Source organism: Heloderma suspectum, chromosome 4 (assembly GCF_057233095.1).
Source record: "Heloderma suspectum isolate Gila_16-S chromosome 4, 16-S_ref, whole genome shotgun sequence".
NCBI lineage: Eukaryota > Metazoa > Chordata > Lepidosauria > Squamata > Helodermatidae > Heloderma > Heloderma suspectum.
In genome coordinates this window covers 188,125,563-188,140,267 of record NC_139461.1, presented here as the reverse complement: position 1 = coordinate 188,140,267, position 14,705 = coordinate 188,125,563, and the positions used below count along the sequence as shown (strand labels likewise).

Genomic DNA, 14,705 nt, shown 5'->3' with positions numbered 1-14,705 from the left:
TCTTCCCAAGTGCATTCATTCTCATTCTCTCTCTCTCTCTCTCTCTCTCACACACACACACACACACACTCACTCACTCAAATATACTCCTGGAAGATTGCATGGCAGCTTAATTTCGTTGTCATTCACTCGTGTCCGACTTTTCTCTCCCGGAGCGTGCTCAAGTTCATATTCATTACATCAGTGATGCTATCTAGCCATCTCATCCCCTGTCGTCCCCTTCTCCTTTTGCCTTCCATCTTTCCCAGCATCAGGGTCTTTTCCAGTGACTTTTCTCTTCACATTTGGTGGCCAAAATATTTGAGCTTCAGCTTCAGTATCTGTCCTTCCAATGAGCACTCAGGGTTGATTTCCTTTAGGATTGACTGATTTGACCTCCTTGCAGTCCAGGGGACTCGTAAGAGTCTTCTCCAGCACCGCAGTTCGAAAGCATCGATTCTTCGGCGCTCAGCCTTCCTTATAGTCCTCACAGCCATACATTACTACTGGGAAAACCATAGCTTTGATTATGCGGACCTTTGTCAGCAAGGTGATGTCTCTGCTTCTGACTATGCTGTCTAGGTTTGCCATAGCTTTCCTCCCAAGGAGCAAGTGTCTTTTAATTTCATGGCTACAGTCACCGTCTGCGGTGACCTTGGAGCCCAAGAAAATAAAATCTGTCACTGCTTCCATTTCTTCCCCTTCTATATGCCAGGAAGTGATAGGGCCAGATGCCATGATCGTAGTTTTGTTAATGTTGAGTTTCAAACCAGCTTTTGCACTCTCCTCTTTCACCCTCAACAAGAGGCTCTTGAGATCCTCTTTGCTTTCTGCCATTAGGGTGGTATCGTCTGCGTATCTGAGGTTGTTGATAATTCTCCCGGCAATCTTAATTCTGACCTGTGATTCATCCAACCCAGCGTTTCTCATGATGTACTCTGCATATAAGTTAAATAAGCAGGGCGACAATATGCAGCCTTGTCGTACTCCTTTCCCAATTTTGAACCACTCGGTTGTTCCATGTCCAGTTCTTACTGTTGCTTCTTGACCCTCATACAGGTTTCTCAGGAGACAGGTAAGGTGGTCTGGTACTCCCATCTTTTAAGAATTTGCCACAGTTTGTTGTGATCCACACAATCAAAGGCTTTAGCGTAGTCAGTGAAGCAGAATTAGACGTTTTTCTGGAATTTTCTTGCTTTCTCCATGATCCAGCGAACGTTGGCGATTTGATCTCTAGTTCCTCTGCCTCTTCGAAACCCAGCTTGTACTTCCGGTAGTTCTCGGTTCACATACTGCTGAAGCCTAGCTTGTAGGATTTTGAGCATAACCTTGCTGGCATGTGAAATGAGCACAATTGTACAGTAGTTTGAATACACTTTGCCCTTCTTTGGAATTGGAATGTAAACTGACCTTTTCCAGTCTTGTGGCCATTGTTGAGTTTTCCAAATTTGCTGGCATATTGAGTGCAGCACTTTAACAGGATCATCTCTTAGAATCTTAAATAGCTTAACTGGAATACTGTCATCTCTGCTTGCTTTGTTGTTAGTACTGCTTCCTAAGGCTCACTTGACTTCACTCTCTAGGATGTCTGGCTCAAGTTCAGTGACCGCACTATCATGGCTATCAGGGACATTAAGATCTTTCCTGTATAGTTCTTCTGTGTATTCTCTCCACCTCTTCTTAATCTCATCTGCTTCTGTTAGGTCCCTGCCTTCTTTGTCCTTTATCATACCCCTCTTTGCACAAAACGTTCCCTTGAGATCTCCAATTTTCTTGAAGAGATCTCTAGTCTTTCCCATTCTATTGTTTTCCTCGATTTCTTTGCATTGTTCATTTAAGAAGGCCTTCTTGTCTCTCCTTGCTATTCTCTGGAACTCTGCATTCAGTTGGATATATCTTCCCCTTTCTCCCTTGCTTTTCGCTTCCCTTCTTTCCTCAGCTACTTGTAAAGCCTCATCAGACAGCCACTTGGCTTTCTTGCATTTCTTTTTCTTTGGGATGGATTGAGTTGCTGCCTCCTGAACAATGTTACGGACCTCCGTCCATAGTTCCTCAGGCACTCTGTCTATCAGGTCTAATCCCTGAAATCTATTCCTCACCTCCACTGTATATTCATCAGGGATATGATTGAGGTCATACCTGAATGGTTTAGTGGTTTTCCCGACATTCTTCAATTTCAGCTGAAATTTTGCAAGAAGAAGCTCATGATCTGAGCCACAGTCAGTTCCAGGTCTTGTTTTTACTGACTGTATGGAGCTTCTCCATCTTTGGCTGCAAAGGACATAATCAATCTGATGTCGATATTGACCATCTGGTGATGTCCATGTGTAGAGTCGCCTCTTGTGCTGTTGGAAAAGAGTGTTTGCTATGATCAGCGTGTTCTCTTGGCAAAACTCTATTAGCCTTTGTCCTGCTTCATTTTGTACACCAAGGCCATGCTTGCCTGTTATCCCGGTGATTTCTTGACTTCCTACTTTGGCATTCCAATCCCCTATGATGAAAAGGACATCTTTTTTTGTGTGTTAGATCTAGAAGGTGTTGTAGGTCTTCATAGAACTGATCAATCTCAGCTTCTTCGGCCTCAGTTGTTGGGGCATAGACTTGAATTACTGTGATGTTGAATGGTTTGCCTTGGATTCATACTGAGATCATTCTATCATTTTTGAGATTGTACCCCAGTACTGCTTTTCCCACCCTTTTGTTGACTATGAGTGCTACTCCATTTCTTCTAAGGGATTCTTGCCCACAGTAGTAGATATGATGGTCACCTGAATTAAATTTGCCCATGCTTGTCCATTTTAGTTCGCTGATTCCCAAGATGTTGATGTTCAATCTTGCCATCTCATGTTTGACCCCCTCCAGTTTACCTTGATTCATTGATCTTACATTCCAGGTTCCTAAAAAATATTGTTCTTTACAGCATCAGATTTTCTTTTCACCACCAGACACATCCACAGCTGAGTGTCCTTTCGGCTTTGGCCCAGCCGCTTCACTCTTTCAAGTGCAAATGTGTCTGCATATTCTTCTGTTACCTTTCTAGAAAAATAACAGCAGTATCTGCAAAATTCAATGCAAACACTAGTATCCCATTGCAAAATGTTCCAGGCCTGGGCAGCACCTCAAATTAAGCCCTACCGGGATGTTTGTGGATGGCAAGGAAAGCATGAAACTTTCCCATACCTAGTGAATGCATAAGTGTGCAAAGATATGCCTGCACAGCTGAGCTTTCTACTCTCACCTCTGAATAGAACTCCTTATTAATCAAGCAGTTTGTCACACAGCATTTGGAGGGGAAAGCAGGAGACAACAACTATTTTTTTTAAAGTGCCCTACTGGCAAATATACCAAATTTGCATGGTTCTCTGGATTAGTCATTAGTAGCTGCTGCTTTAGAATTTGACCCTGTTCTTTTCTTAGAGAGAAGGTCCACCACTGTAAGGATTCAGTATCTCTGACAGAAAGTGACATATTGTAAGAGAAGGAGCACAGAAACAATGGTAAGATGACCCAGTTATGGAGAAAGCTGGTTACAGCTGACATTCAGTGAATACGGTGACATCATGAAAACAATGCTCACTTGAAGAAAAAAAAATTGGGGGGTGGGGGAAGCAATTAAACAAAAAGGTGGATTTTCCTTTTCCACATAAACTTGGGGAAAAAATTTGGGTGGGGGGAGTGTCACTTCCTAATTTCTCTAAAATGAGGAAATAGTAAAAGGAAATTAAGGATATAAGGAACTTCCTTACACTGTAAGATGACTGATCTATCTAACCCAATACTGTCTACAGCGGAGGCAGCAAATACTGAATTTATGTCCTTATATATGCAAAGCATGTACTGTGCTATTGAACTAAAACCCCTCCTAATATTCTCCTGAAAAGAGGCTAGATTCCATAGGTCTGATGGAGACATGTTGCTGACTCCCTGCAAACCAAGATTTTCTCCCAGGGCTAGCCTCAAAAACACACACTCCCTCAGCCCCTCCCTTCTTGGCCTTAACCATTCTTCAGCATTCTATCTTCACTGACTAGCCACGTTAATGCTAAGTGAGTTCACCACTTAAGTCCAGCTTGCAAACCCACACCAAACCATGGCTGAGAGAAGAACCTTGATTAGCATTAACCATGTTTGACATTGGCACAGATGTGACACTAAGCCATGGTTAAAGCTGAGAAGGGAAGAGGAGGACTTTGTGCTAAAGAGCGCAAAGGAGTAAGCTTGCATTCTAAGGCTGGTTCACTATTTATAGGCCATGGTTTTCAGGGGGCCAGTATTACATTCTCAGCTTCACTCTGAACAAATGCCAGCCAAATATCTCTGAAAACTTTAAATTCCTTTCGACTGTTCTGTGTACTGTTCATGTCAAACATTGTTCCAGACTTCTCTTTTGTTTCTCCCCTCAATTACAACCCCCATCTTATTTGTTTCTGGAAAAGGATGGTGGTCCTTCCTTACGATGTCTGCTCATCTTAAACAACAAAGAAGATCCATGCAAATATTCTGGTCACCTATGCAAGTATTCAAGATGAAGGTGTATTACATGTTGTAGAACCTGCTTTTCACAACACAGAATATAGGCTGACTTTCACCCAAAATTGAGATCCCGCCCCAGGGGCCCAATTTCCATATATATTTCTATAAAATTCTCCATACACAGATTCATAATGGTCCTGCAATAAACAAAACTTGGGCAAAAGTAAATTAAAAGGCCAATACCAACATTAGAAAGAAGTGATATGTTATGAAGCTACAGACTGCTTTTTATATGCATGTTATAATTTAATCATTATGCCGCAACAGATGTAAGATTCTTTTCTAATGAATCATTAGAGGTAGGCCCTAAAAGCAGCTAAAAATAGCAGGAAAATTACTGTCATTCCTGAAAGACCTTGGAGATGGTTTAGACATCACACCAAACCAAGACACCTGTTTCATGTGCTCTTTCCCTCTTCTCTGACTTATCTTGGTTGAGGCAAACCATTGTTTCATCCAAACCGATAAGCTACAGTTGGTCCTCGCCCTGAAAACCAGAATCAAACCTGGCTTAAATAAGCCAGTTTGGATGATCATATTTAGTTTATTAAGCCGAAACATGAATTAACCTTTTGCTTGGACACCGAGACCCTTTGTTCTTTCCTGTGCGTGAGCCATAATTAGAGACTTCCCATGTTAATTAACCATTTGTTCAAACTGGAAAATTATGTTTACCAGCTTAGGACAAAGCTAGGGTATTAAGCCATGTTTTGAAGTTGGTTTAATATCCTGGCTTGTTCCAGAGCTGGTAACCTTAGCGTCCCAGTTCAGACAAGACAGGAAACAATGGGCTGGCTCGCATGACACAACAGCCCACCATGGCTTAATGTACCTGTGGGAGCTGTTGCATTGTGCCGGGTGCCCACAGGCACCATTTTTGCAAGGCACCCACAGGTGAGTGGCTTACTGTTGCTTGTTGTGTTATCTGAACCCAGGCAGCAGTGAGTGTCTGAGGGTTAGCCAACCCTCGAATAACCCTAAAACAAGTCATGCGTTATTTGATGGTTGGCAGAGAGCAGAACCTCCAAAGCTGACCTCCATAATTTGATAGGTTTGTACGAGAGGACATAGTTCTTAACATACTCTGCTGTTATTTAGGGCTTTTAAAGGTCAAAAGTAGGACTCTGAAATAAGCCCAGAAACCAGTTGGCAAGCACTGAAGATAACCTAGTTTGGGGGCTATATGATCGAAACTGCAAGCTCTAGTTAACACCGCGGGCTCCACATTTATTTTAATGACTGAATTATTGGATGCAGCCACTGACTTAACGTATGGCTTTTATTTATACATTTTCAGAACTTTATAATAATGGAAGTTTTCATTGCATTTTGTAAGCTACCTTGAGCGCAGAGTAATTTCTCCCCCAGTGAATGCAGTGGGAAGGAAGCGCATGCAGGTGCATGCAAATCTCACCCCCAGTGTCCCCACATGCCCTGGTGCATTAGAGGTTCTCATGCTTTTAGCACCAAGATTTGAAAGGGGGTTACAAGTCTGTTTGGCTGAATGCACTTACAAGAGTATCGGTGAGCAGGGACCCATGACGCTTAACCCCCACTTTCAGATCTGAAAACACATAAAGTTCCCCAACACAGTCAAGCATGTAGGAATATTGGGGTGCAGGACTTGCACGGGCGCCCACATCCACCCCATGCTTTAACCATACTTGTGCTGTAGACGAATGCCTGCACAGACCTACTATACGGGCCAAATTATACATTGTGGGGGAGAGCCATTTATGGACTTCCTATTTTTCTTTTTACTTTAGAGCAGTCCCAGGGGGCTTCAAATTGAATTGAAACACTGGCATTGGGGAGTTTAACCCTTTCCCCTGCTGTTAGCCTCATGTGGTGGAGAAGAATACAGGCTAAAAGCAGCTACATGCTGGGGGGAAGTGAAGAGATTTATATTAGCAAAATAACATATAGAAAAAGGGTTGAACAGCCCCTCCACCAGCACCATTCATCCAATCCTATTCAGGGCTTTCCAGTGCTGATTTAAAGTAAATACAAGACTATGCGGAGATCTGATCACTCACAGGTAATGTGTAATTTGGATCTTAATACATAAAAGCAATGTATGAACGTATTACGCCACTTTATATTAAGTCAGTTCATCTACACCAGTACTGATTACTCTAAGTGACAACTTCTTTTCAAGGTCTTTTGTCATCCTGCTACCTAAGGTTCATTTAACGGAGAATGCCAGGGCCTAAATTCGGGACTTTCCCATAAAAACTATGCACTCCACCACTGCGCTGTGCTACCTTCCCAAATTTTCTAAAATATAATGATCTCTATCCCCTTTTAACCAAGAGCGCTATGGAATTTGAAGCTACAACCTAAAGTGTAAAGCACGGTGGGCAACCTCAGGCTCACAGGCCAAATCCAGGCCTCCTAGGGTCCCAATCTGGCCCTCTGGGGTTTCCCTGACAGCCACATCCTTCTTCCCCTGCCCGATTATTTTGTGGGTTTCCCCCCCCATTTTAAAAGGTTAAAATGCCTCTCCTAAGGCTTAGTTATTGGCAGTATGAGCTTTAAGCTAAATGTGCAACTATTTGGGTTATTTTGATTTCACCTCTTTTGCCTTTGACCTTACCCACCACTGGAATACAGAGGCAAGATCTTTTCTGAAACCGAATCTGAATTTGGCTCTCAGGATGAAAGAGGTTTCCCACCCGTAGTGTAAAGCTTGTGAGTACTGGACCAAACCACTGAGCCAGAGTGCCTGGGGCAATAAAGAACAAAGTATTCTATGCAGAAGACAATCTCACATTTATTTAATACTTTCATTATATAAACCAAGCATTCGCAAATTGTTCACCAGGTCACAATAGTGTGACTTGGGGGGAACTACTATTGTGGTATGAGAAATTAATTTTTAAAACTCTTGGAAATATGTGAATACACAATAAATTTAAAAAACAAGATAGTGAGGAGATTACTGGTAAAAATGAGGCAAACAGCTTTTAAAGGCTGCAATGCTAAGCACATTTACTTGCAAGAAAATCCAACTAAAATTAACAATTAATGATAACAAGTGTTACATGTATACATTGTTAAAATTAATTCAATAACGTATTTACTAAAATTATTGGCATGCCTGACTCATAAACCTTATAGGACGCAATCCTATCAAGACAGGTGGCTGCCTCCAAATTTGGAGGCGACCGCCTATCCTAGGCAAAGTAAGAGAGGCACCAAAGTAAGAGAGGCACGTTCCCTCCGTGCCTCTCCTGCCCTGCTATTTTTAGCCAGGGGAGGTCGACCAGGAGAGGAGGCTGTGTGTACAACACATAGGATGTGTTGTACATGCAGCCCCACTCTCCCCGCCCCAGAACGACCCCTGGAATGCCCCTTTTCAGTCGCTCCACGCTCCTCTTGCGAGCGTGGAGGACGGGGCTTCTCCGCACTGCCTCCAAGGCAGCACGGACATGAGGAGAGGTCCGTTTTCTGGGAACCGACGGGCTCCGAGGCTGGTTCTCGGAGAAGAGCATATCCTATGGCTCTCTAGACAGTGTCTAGTGGCCACAGGATTGCTCCCTTAATTGTCTAAGTGTGAAGCATATCTCTGGTTTTAGTTCAGAACAAGAAAGTGAAGCAAGTTATGACAACATAACTGGTCAAGTAAGCAAGCCCTTAAGAATGTAGAAAGCATATCCACATGAGCGCATGCATGCGTGTGCATACAAACACACACACACACACACTCAGTCTATTAAAAGACAAGAGTATTAAAAATGAATCACACCTGAAGAGTAAGAATCTTCCAATTGAAAGAAAAGCAAAATGTTAAAGAAGGTTCATGCCTTTTGGAATATCCATAACCCCATCTACAGAATAAATAGTGCATGGAAACTTGAAGATATTACAAGGGCTATGACTTTATCTACCCCCTTCCTGTGGAGAATCACTCAAACATATTGTAGAGGTCTCTTTTGTTACCTTTACTGAGGAAGCGGCATAGAGCATATCTTCAAGTGTGAAATGGCAGCATCGGTTCAAGTATTCCTGACAAAACTCCTGTATCAGTTGCAGATTATACAAGCTGTCAGCCAGTGACATAGTTTCCTTCAAACATATATCTATAAAATGAAGAAAAAGATGTAGGCATTTGATGAAAGAGTAGAAATAGCTAGGAGAAGAGTTGAAAGACATTATGAAAGACATTTCCTGGTTTTAGGTGTTCAGAACCAAATGAAAGCTCCAGTTCATTTCAAAGCACACTACTGAGAATTTTGTTTGCTGCACATACCAATTCTGAATTATACAGAGGGCTGCATTTAGATGCCATGATAATCCATTATTTATTATGATGGGAATGAGCTGCAGTGAGCCTCAAGTTCACACATTCCCCCTCCACTCTCCTCTCCCAGTACAGCAGTGAAGAGGAGATAGATGCTCTCACTTCCATTTTTGATTCACTGCAATTTAGCATTGGGTGAGAACCCTAAACTGTGGTTGCTCTTAAATTATGGTTTCTTGAAACAAACCAGCTTCATAAACTATGGTTTGGCTTGTTTCAAACAAACAATAGTTAACAAATGTTTGTCAGATTTGGATGAAATGACAAGCTGCAGTTAATCAAAACACAAGTGTTGCGGGGGGGGGGGGGGCACTCAAGCCTGAGATTCACTGTTGCTCATTTTCGTCATGATAAACCATGGTTTAGCGTGACAGTGAAACACAGTCAATGGCCGGGTTTGGATGATCAGCATGGAAAAGAAGCCACAATGGCTTCTTTTCCCTACCCCACGCATGCTGCTTGTGCACCCACCATTCCCCTAATTACCCTCGCCATGCTTCAGGTTGTTGTGTTGTCTGAACCCAGCAAAGTGCATGGCAGGGCTGGCTTCCAAACCACCCCACAACCCATAGCTTGTTGTAGGGATTACAGGGTGGTTTGGAAGCCACCCCTGCCACGCATCTCACCAGGTTCAGACGACATGGCAACCTGTACCGTGGTGAAGGTAATTAGGGAAACGGAGGGTGCACAAGTAGCATGCGTGAGATACGGAAAAGAAACAATAGTGGCTTCTTTTCGTCCACTGATCATCCGAACCCAGTCAGAATCTCATCTACATCTATTTGGCTATTTTAGTTCTCTTAAGATTTTAATTCTCTTTAAATTTTATACTGACGTATTGTTTACTAACTCATCAGTTCAATCACTGTGGCCTGGGTTGGACAACCATTCCTGGCTTCATAAACCATGGTTGATGAAGCTCAGAACACATGTTGGGGCCGAGCACTCCTCCCGTGCCCTCCTCCATCATACACTGCCTTCAGCACAAAGATCCTGGCTTGTATTCAAAGTCAGAGTTTCCTGTTATGCCTGGGCTGGGGAACTCTGGCATGATGTCTGTAACAAAACAGGAAAAGAAGCCAGGATCAAATAAAATCAAACGTTACTGTCTAATAAGCAGATGTATTATCATTAAGCAGAAATATTGGTCTCACCCTCCAATCTGACTGTATCTGGGCAATAAAAATGGATCAGGGCAGTTAAAGCGCAGCCATCTGTACCATCCTTCAGCAGGTTTTCCACCAATGGAATGCAGGGCAGCTGTTTAAGCAGAGTTTGTTCCTTCCTATAACGAGCCTGTCATATAAAAAGGAAAAATAATATAGACACATGCCCAGAAACATATGTGAGAACAGATTCGTACAGCAGATTTTTTAATCCATTAACACAAAAAAGACTGTTTCCAAACCAGACATAATAATCTTATTTTATATAGATTTCACACTCATAAGCAAAACATAGTTTCATTTTAAAGGAAACCCCAGTGCCAATTCCATTCAGAGCTATGCCAGTTTTTAATCAGTCACACACACTCTCTATTTCAATCAATCAATATGGAACTAACATTAATACAGTACTTAGGACATAAAGTGAAGAGCAGTACCCAGCTTCCATAGACCTGAGCAGTGGGAAACACAGAATAACAAGCTGTCCAACTCTGCTCTGGTTCAGCAAGGCTTTCTAACAGGAGTAAGAGTGGCACTAATTTCTACAACCATGTGAGAAGAGGATCTAATGAACTTGTTTGCATGCTCACAGTTCAGGGAATGCTCACCCACCTAGTACTGCTGCTTCACAAAATATAACAGTAAATTCTTACAGGCAGTGTTCTTCCATAAAACAAGTATAGGTTACGACTAAAATATACTAGTAATCTTGCTCTCTTCCTTCCGAGAAAGAGATTTTTTTTCTCAAAATGTTTAGCGTTTGAGAGGAACAGCATCCAAACTCTAAGAAACTGAAACTCTTCTAGGAGACGCAGGGACATTTCCCACATATCCCAGTGCAGACTTTGGTAAAAATTCATTTAGTAAAATTCCCTCCAGGTGTGGAGAGCTGTACCATTTATTTGTGGGAAGCACTAATCTTTTCACACATTTTATTCAAACCTCCATTTCCCATGTGAAGGTTGGGGGTGGACAGGGAAATCTGTTGAACAACATTCCCCAACATTTGTTTTGCTGTCCTGACCATTCAATATTATTATTCAGCTTTCGATTTTCCCAATGTATTAAACAGAGATGAACTACAAATGCATCTAAGTTCATCTTGACAGCTTGGCAGGGAGATGGTTAGTACTTCAATGTATCATGTCTGTGTGGTAGGCACTTCTCGCTGGTGACTCTCCATGCTATGGATATTACATACAGCAGTGTTTGCTGCATGGAAATCCCTAATGACATGGAGGGTTTTCCACAACAGCAGGAGGAAGTTCCTTAAAGAATATCCAGCGACGGTGTGCAAACCACCCATAAAACAAGCACAGTGTCACAGTTCATACTCAGTGCTGAAAGTTATCATGTAAAAGCAGAAAGGGTATGAGGCGGTTCAGATGTCCCAAAAAATCATGATGGGAGTGAACTGCGGCGAGCCTCAGGCTTCCATACTCCCTTCCCCGTCCCCAGTTCCAGCATGACTGCAAGGTGTTTGGAAGCTTCTGCTTTTGAAAAACTGCAGCTTGTTCTTTCACATCCAAACCCTAGACAAACTGTGGTTAATCTTAACTAGGGTCAGTTGGAACAAATTTGAAACCACAGTTAATGAAGCTGGCTTGTTTCAAGTAACCATAGTAAAGATTAATACAGTTTAGGGCTTGGATGACATGCTAAACTGCAGTTAATCTAGAATGGAAGTGGGAAGACGAGCAAAGGGCTGGATGTGCCTGATCTTGTCTGATCTTGGAAGCTAAGTAGGGCCAGCCCTGGTTAGTGCTTGGATGGGAAACCGCCTGGGAATCAGGCTTCCAGTATTGGGCAGGGGGTTGGACCTGATGGTCTTGTAGGCCCCTTCCAACCCTATATTTCTATGATTCTATGAAGCTTCCAATCTCCTCCTTGGGGCCACATCAGAGGAGGAGAAGGGAGGGGCAACATGCAAGCCCAAGGCCTGCTACAGCTTATTCCTGCCATGATAAACCATGGTTTATTGTGATGTCTGAACTGACATCACTGACTGCAGCTTCCCTAACGTGTATTTATTAAATATACCATCATACCATCAGCAGTTCCCGGACTTCTCTGGAAAAAACCCCTCTATAAACTAATCCCATCTGCATTGTCATGGCACATGATAAAGTACTGAGCTAAAGCATCTGAGAAGGCATTCTTGATGGCTGCCCATGGCTACAGACTTCTATATCTTCAGCTAGGCTTGGTTTTTGACAAGGCTCCACTGTCTTTTACAAGCAGAGCAAGATACGCATGCGGGCAATCACATGTTTGACAATTCAAGTTCTCCTTGGGACACAGACATATTCAGCCTTGTCAGAAACCTTCCAGCTGGGTTTTTTTTTATTGCTTTCTTTTAGTTGCTGTTAACTGGATTTTAACTGATATTTTATATGCACATTTATTTTAGTGTCACCTATCTCTGAACGCTTGGTTCGGGCTCAGCTATAAATAGCATAAGACTGTCAAGTCTCTATAGAGGTCCAAGCCCCTTAGCATCCATCTTTCTCTCATGGTGATAAAACCTGCTGTGACACTATCCCATCACTCTGGGTGTTCAAATGGATCTTCACTTAGTTTAGATTATTTTGGCTTGTAGTAAACACCAGTAAAGGGGAATTTGACAGAGGTGCCATTTTAGGTTATAGAAGGGGGCAGAAAAGAGAATTAGTAAAAGGATTAGAGATCCACTCTTGCATACATTCAAGTTTAAATTATACAAGGGAAAATGTAATGAGTATTAATTTTTACACCTCATAATAAGCAAAGCAATATTATCAACACAAATAAAAAAGTCTGTCTCTTTATTAAGTAATGGGTTTGTGACTTGGACACACATATCTAGTAATGTTTACAGTATTAAATCATTCAGGGCAATATCCAATGGTGGTCTAACTCAGAGTAGGCCCATTCACTTCAATGGGTGTACTCTGTGTAGGAGTACCATTGGATACTGCCCTTGGTGTGGAGAGCTAATGAACTGCAACAGATATATGTGGCCTAAAGAAAAGTGTGGTGGACTGTGATGAACTTTATATTCTAAACAGACTAACAATGCCTCCTAGAGTGTCTGATCAGGCCACTCCCCTGAAAGTCACAACAGACAGATATCCTGTCTTCTATTTCCCAATATCCCCTTCATGGATCACTGCCTTGTTGTGGCGAAGGGGCTTGCGTAACTCAGTGAAGCCATAAGCTATGCCGTGCAGGGCCACCCAAGACGGACAGGTCATGGCAGAGAGTTCTGACAAAATGTGGTCCACTGGAGAAGGAAATGGCAACCCACTCCAGTATTCTTGCCAAGAAAACCCCATGGAACGTATCACAAGGCTAAAAGAGATGACGCCGGAAGATGAGCCCCTCAGGTCGGAAGGTGTCCAATATACTACTGGGGAAGAGCAGAGGGTATTTCCAAGTAGCGCCAGAAAGAGTGAAGCGGCTGGGCCAAAGCCGAAAGGACACTCAGCTGTGGATGTGTCTGGTGGTGAAAAGAAAATCCGATGCTGTAAAGAACAATATTGTTTAGGAACCTGGAATGTCAGATCAATGAATCAAGGTAAGCTGGAGGTGGTCAAACATGAGATGGCAAGATTGAACATCGACATCTTGGGAATCAGCGAACTAAAATGGACAGGAATGGGCGAATTTAATTCAGGTGACCATCATATCTACTATTGTGGGCAAGAATCCCTTAGAAGAAATGGAGTAGCACTCATAGTCAACAAAAGGGTAGGAAAAGCAGTACTGGGGTACAATCCCAAAAACGACAGAATGATCTCAGTACGAATCCAAGGCAAACCATTCAACATCACAGTAATTCAAGTCTATGCCCCAACCACTGAGGACGAAGAAGCTGAGGTTGATCGGTTCTATGAAGACCTACAACACCTTCTAGAACTAACACCAAAAAAAGATGTCCTCTTCATCATAGGGGACTGGAATGCTAAAGTAGGAAGTCAAGAAATCACCGGGATAACAGGCAGGCATGGCCTTGGTGTACAAAATGAAGCAGGACAAAAGCTAATAGAGTTTTGCCAAGAGAACACGCTGATCATAGCAAACACTCTTTTCCAACAGCACAAGAGACGACTCTACACATGGACATCACCAGATGGTCAATATCGACATCAGATTGATTATGTCCTTTGCAGCCAAAGATGGAGAAGCTCCATACAGTCAGTAAAAACAAGACCTGGCGCTGACTGTGGCTCAGATCATGAGCTGCTTCTTGCAAAATTTTGGCTGAAATTGAAGAACGTAGGGAAAACCACTAAACCATTCAGGTATGACCTCAATCATATCCCTGATGAATATACAGTGGAGGTGAGGAATAGATTTCAGGGATTAGACCTGATAGACGGAGTGCCTGAGGAACTATGGACGGAGGTCTGTAACATTGTTCAGGAGGCAGCAACTCAATCCATCCCAAAGAAAAAGAAATGCAAGAAAGCCAAGTGGCTGTCTGATGAGGCTTTACAAGTAGCTGAGGAAAGAAGGGAAGCGAAAAGCAAGGGAGAAAGGGGAAGATATATCCAACTGAATGCAGAGTTCCAGAGAATAGCAAGGAGAGACAAGAAGGCCTTCTTAAATGAACAATGCAAGGAAATCGAGGAAAACAACAGAATGGGAAAGACTAGAGATCTCTTCAAGAAAATTGGAGATCTCAAGGGAACGTTTTGTGCAAAGACGGGCATGATAAAGGACAAAGAAGGCAGGGACCTCAC

General features: G+C 42.6%; 1 protein-coding gene across 1 annotated transcript in view; it reads right to left on the bottom strand.

The window, feature by feature from the left end:
• The window catches only part of CAMSAP2 (calmodulin regulated spectrin associated protein family member 2), a 117,176-nt gene that overhangs the window by 38,320 nt on the left and 64,151 nt on the right, over positions 1–14,705 (bottom strand). The window contains exons 5-6 of the mRNA XM_084848208.1: positions 9,970–10,111; positions 8,455–8,594 (exon numbers count right to left, since the gene is read on the bottom strand). Of these exons, the coding sequence (XP_084704334.1) occupies positions 8,455–8,594; positions 9,970–10,111 (282 nt within the window). The remainder of the gene's footprint in view (positions 1–8,454; positions 8,595–9,969; positions 10,112–14,705) is intronic.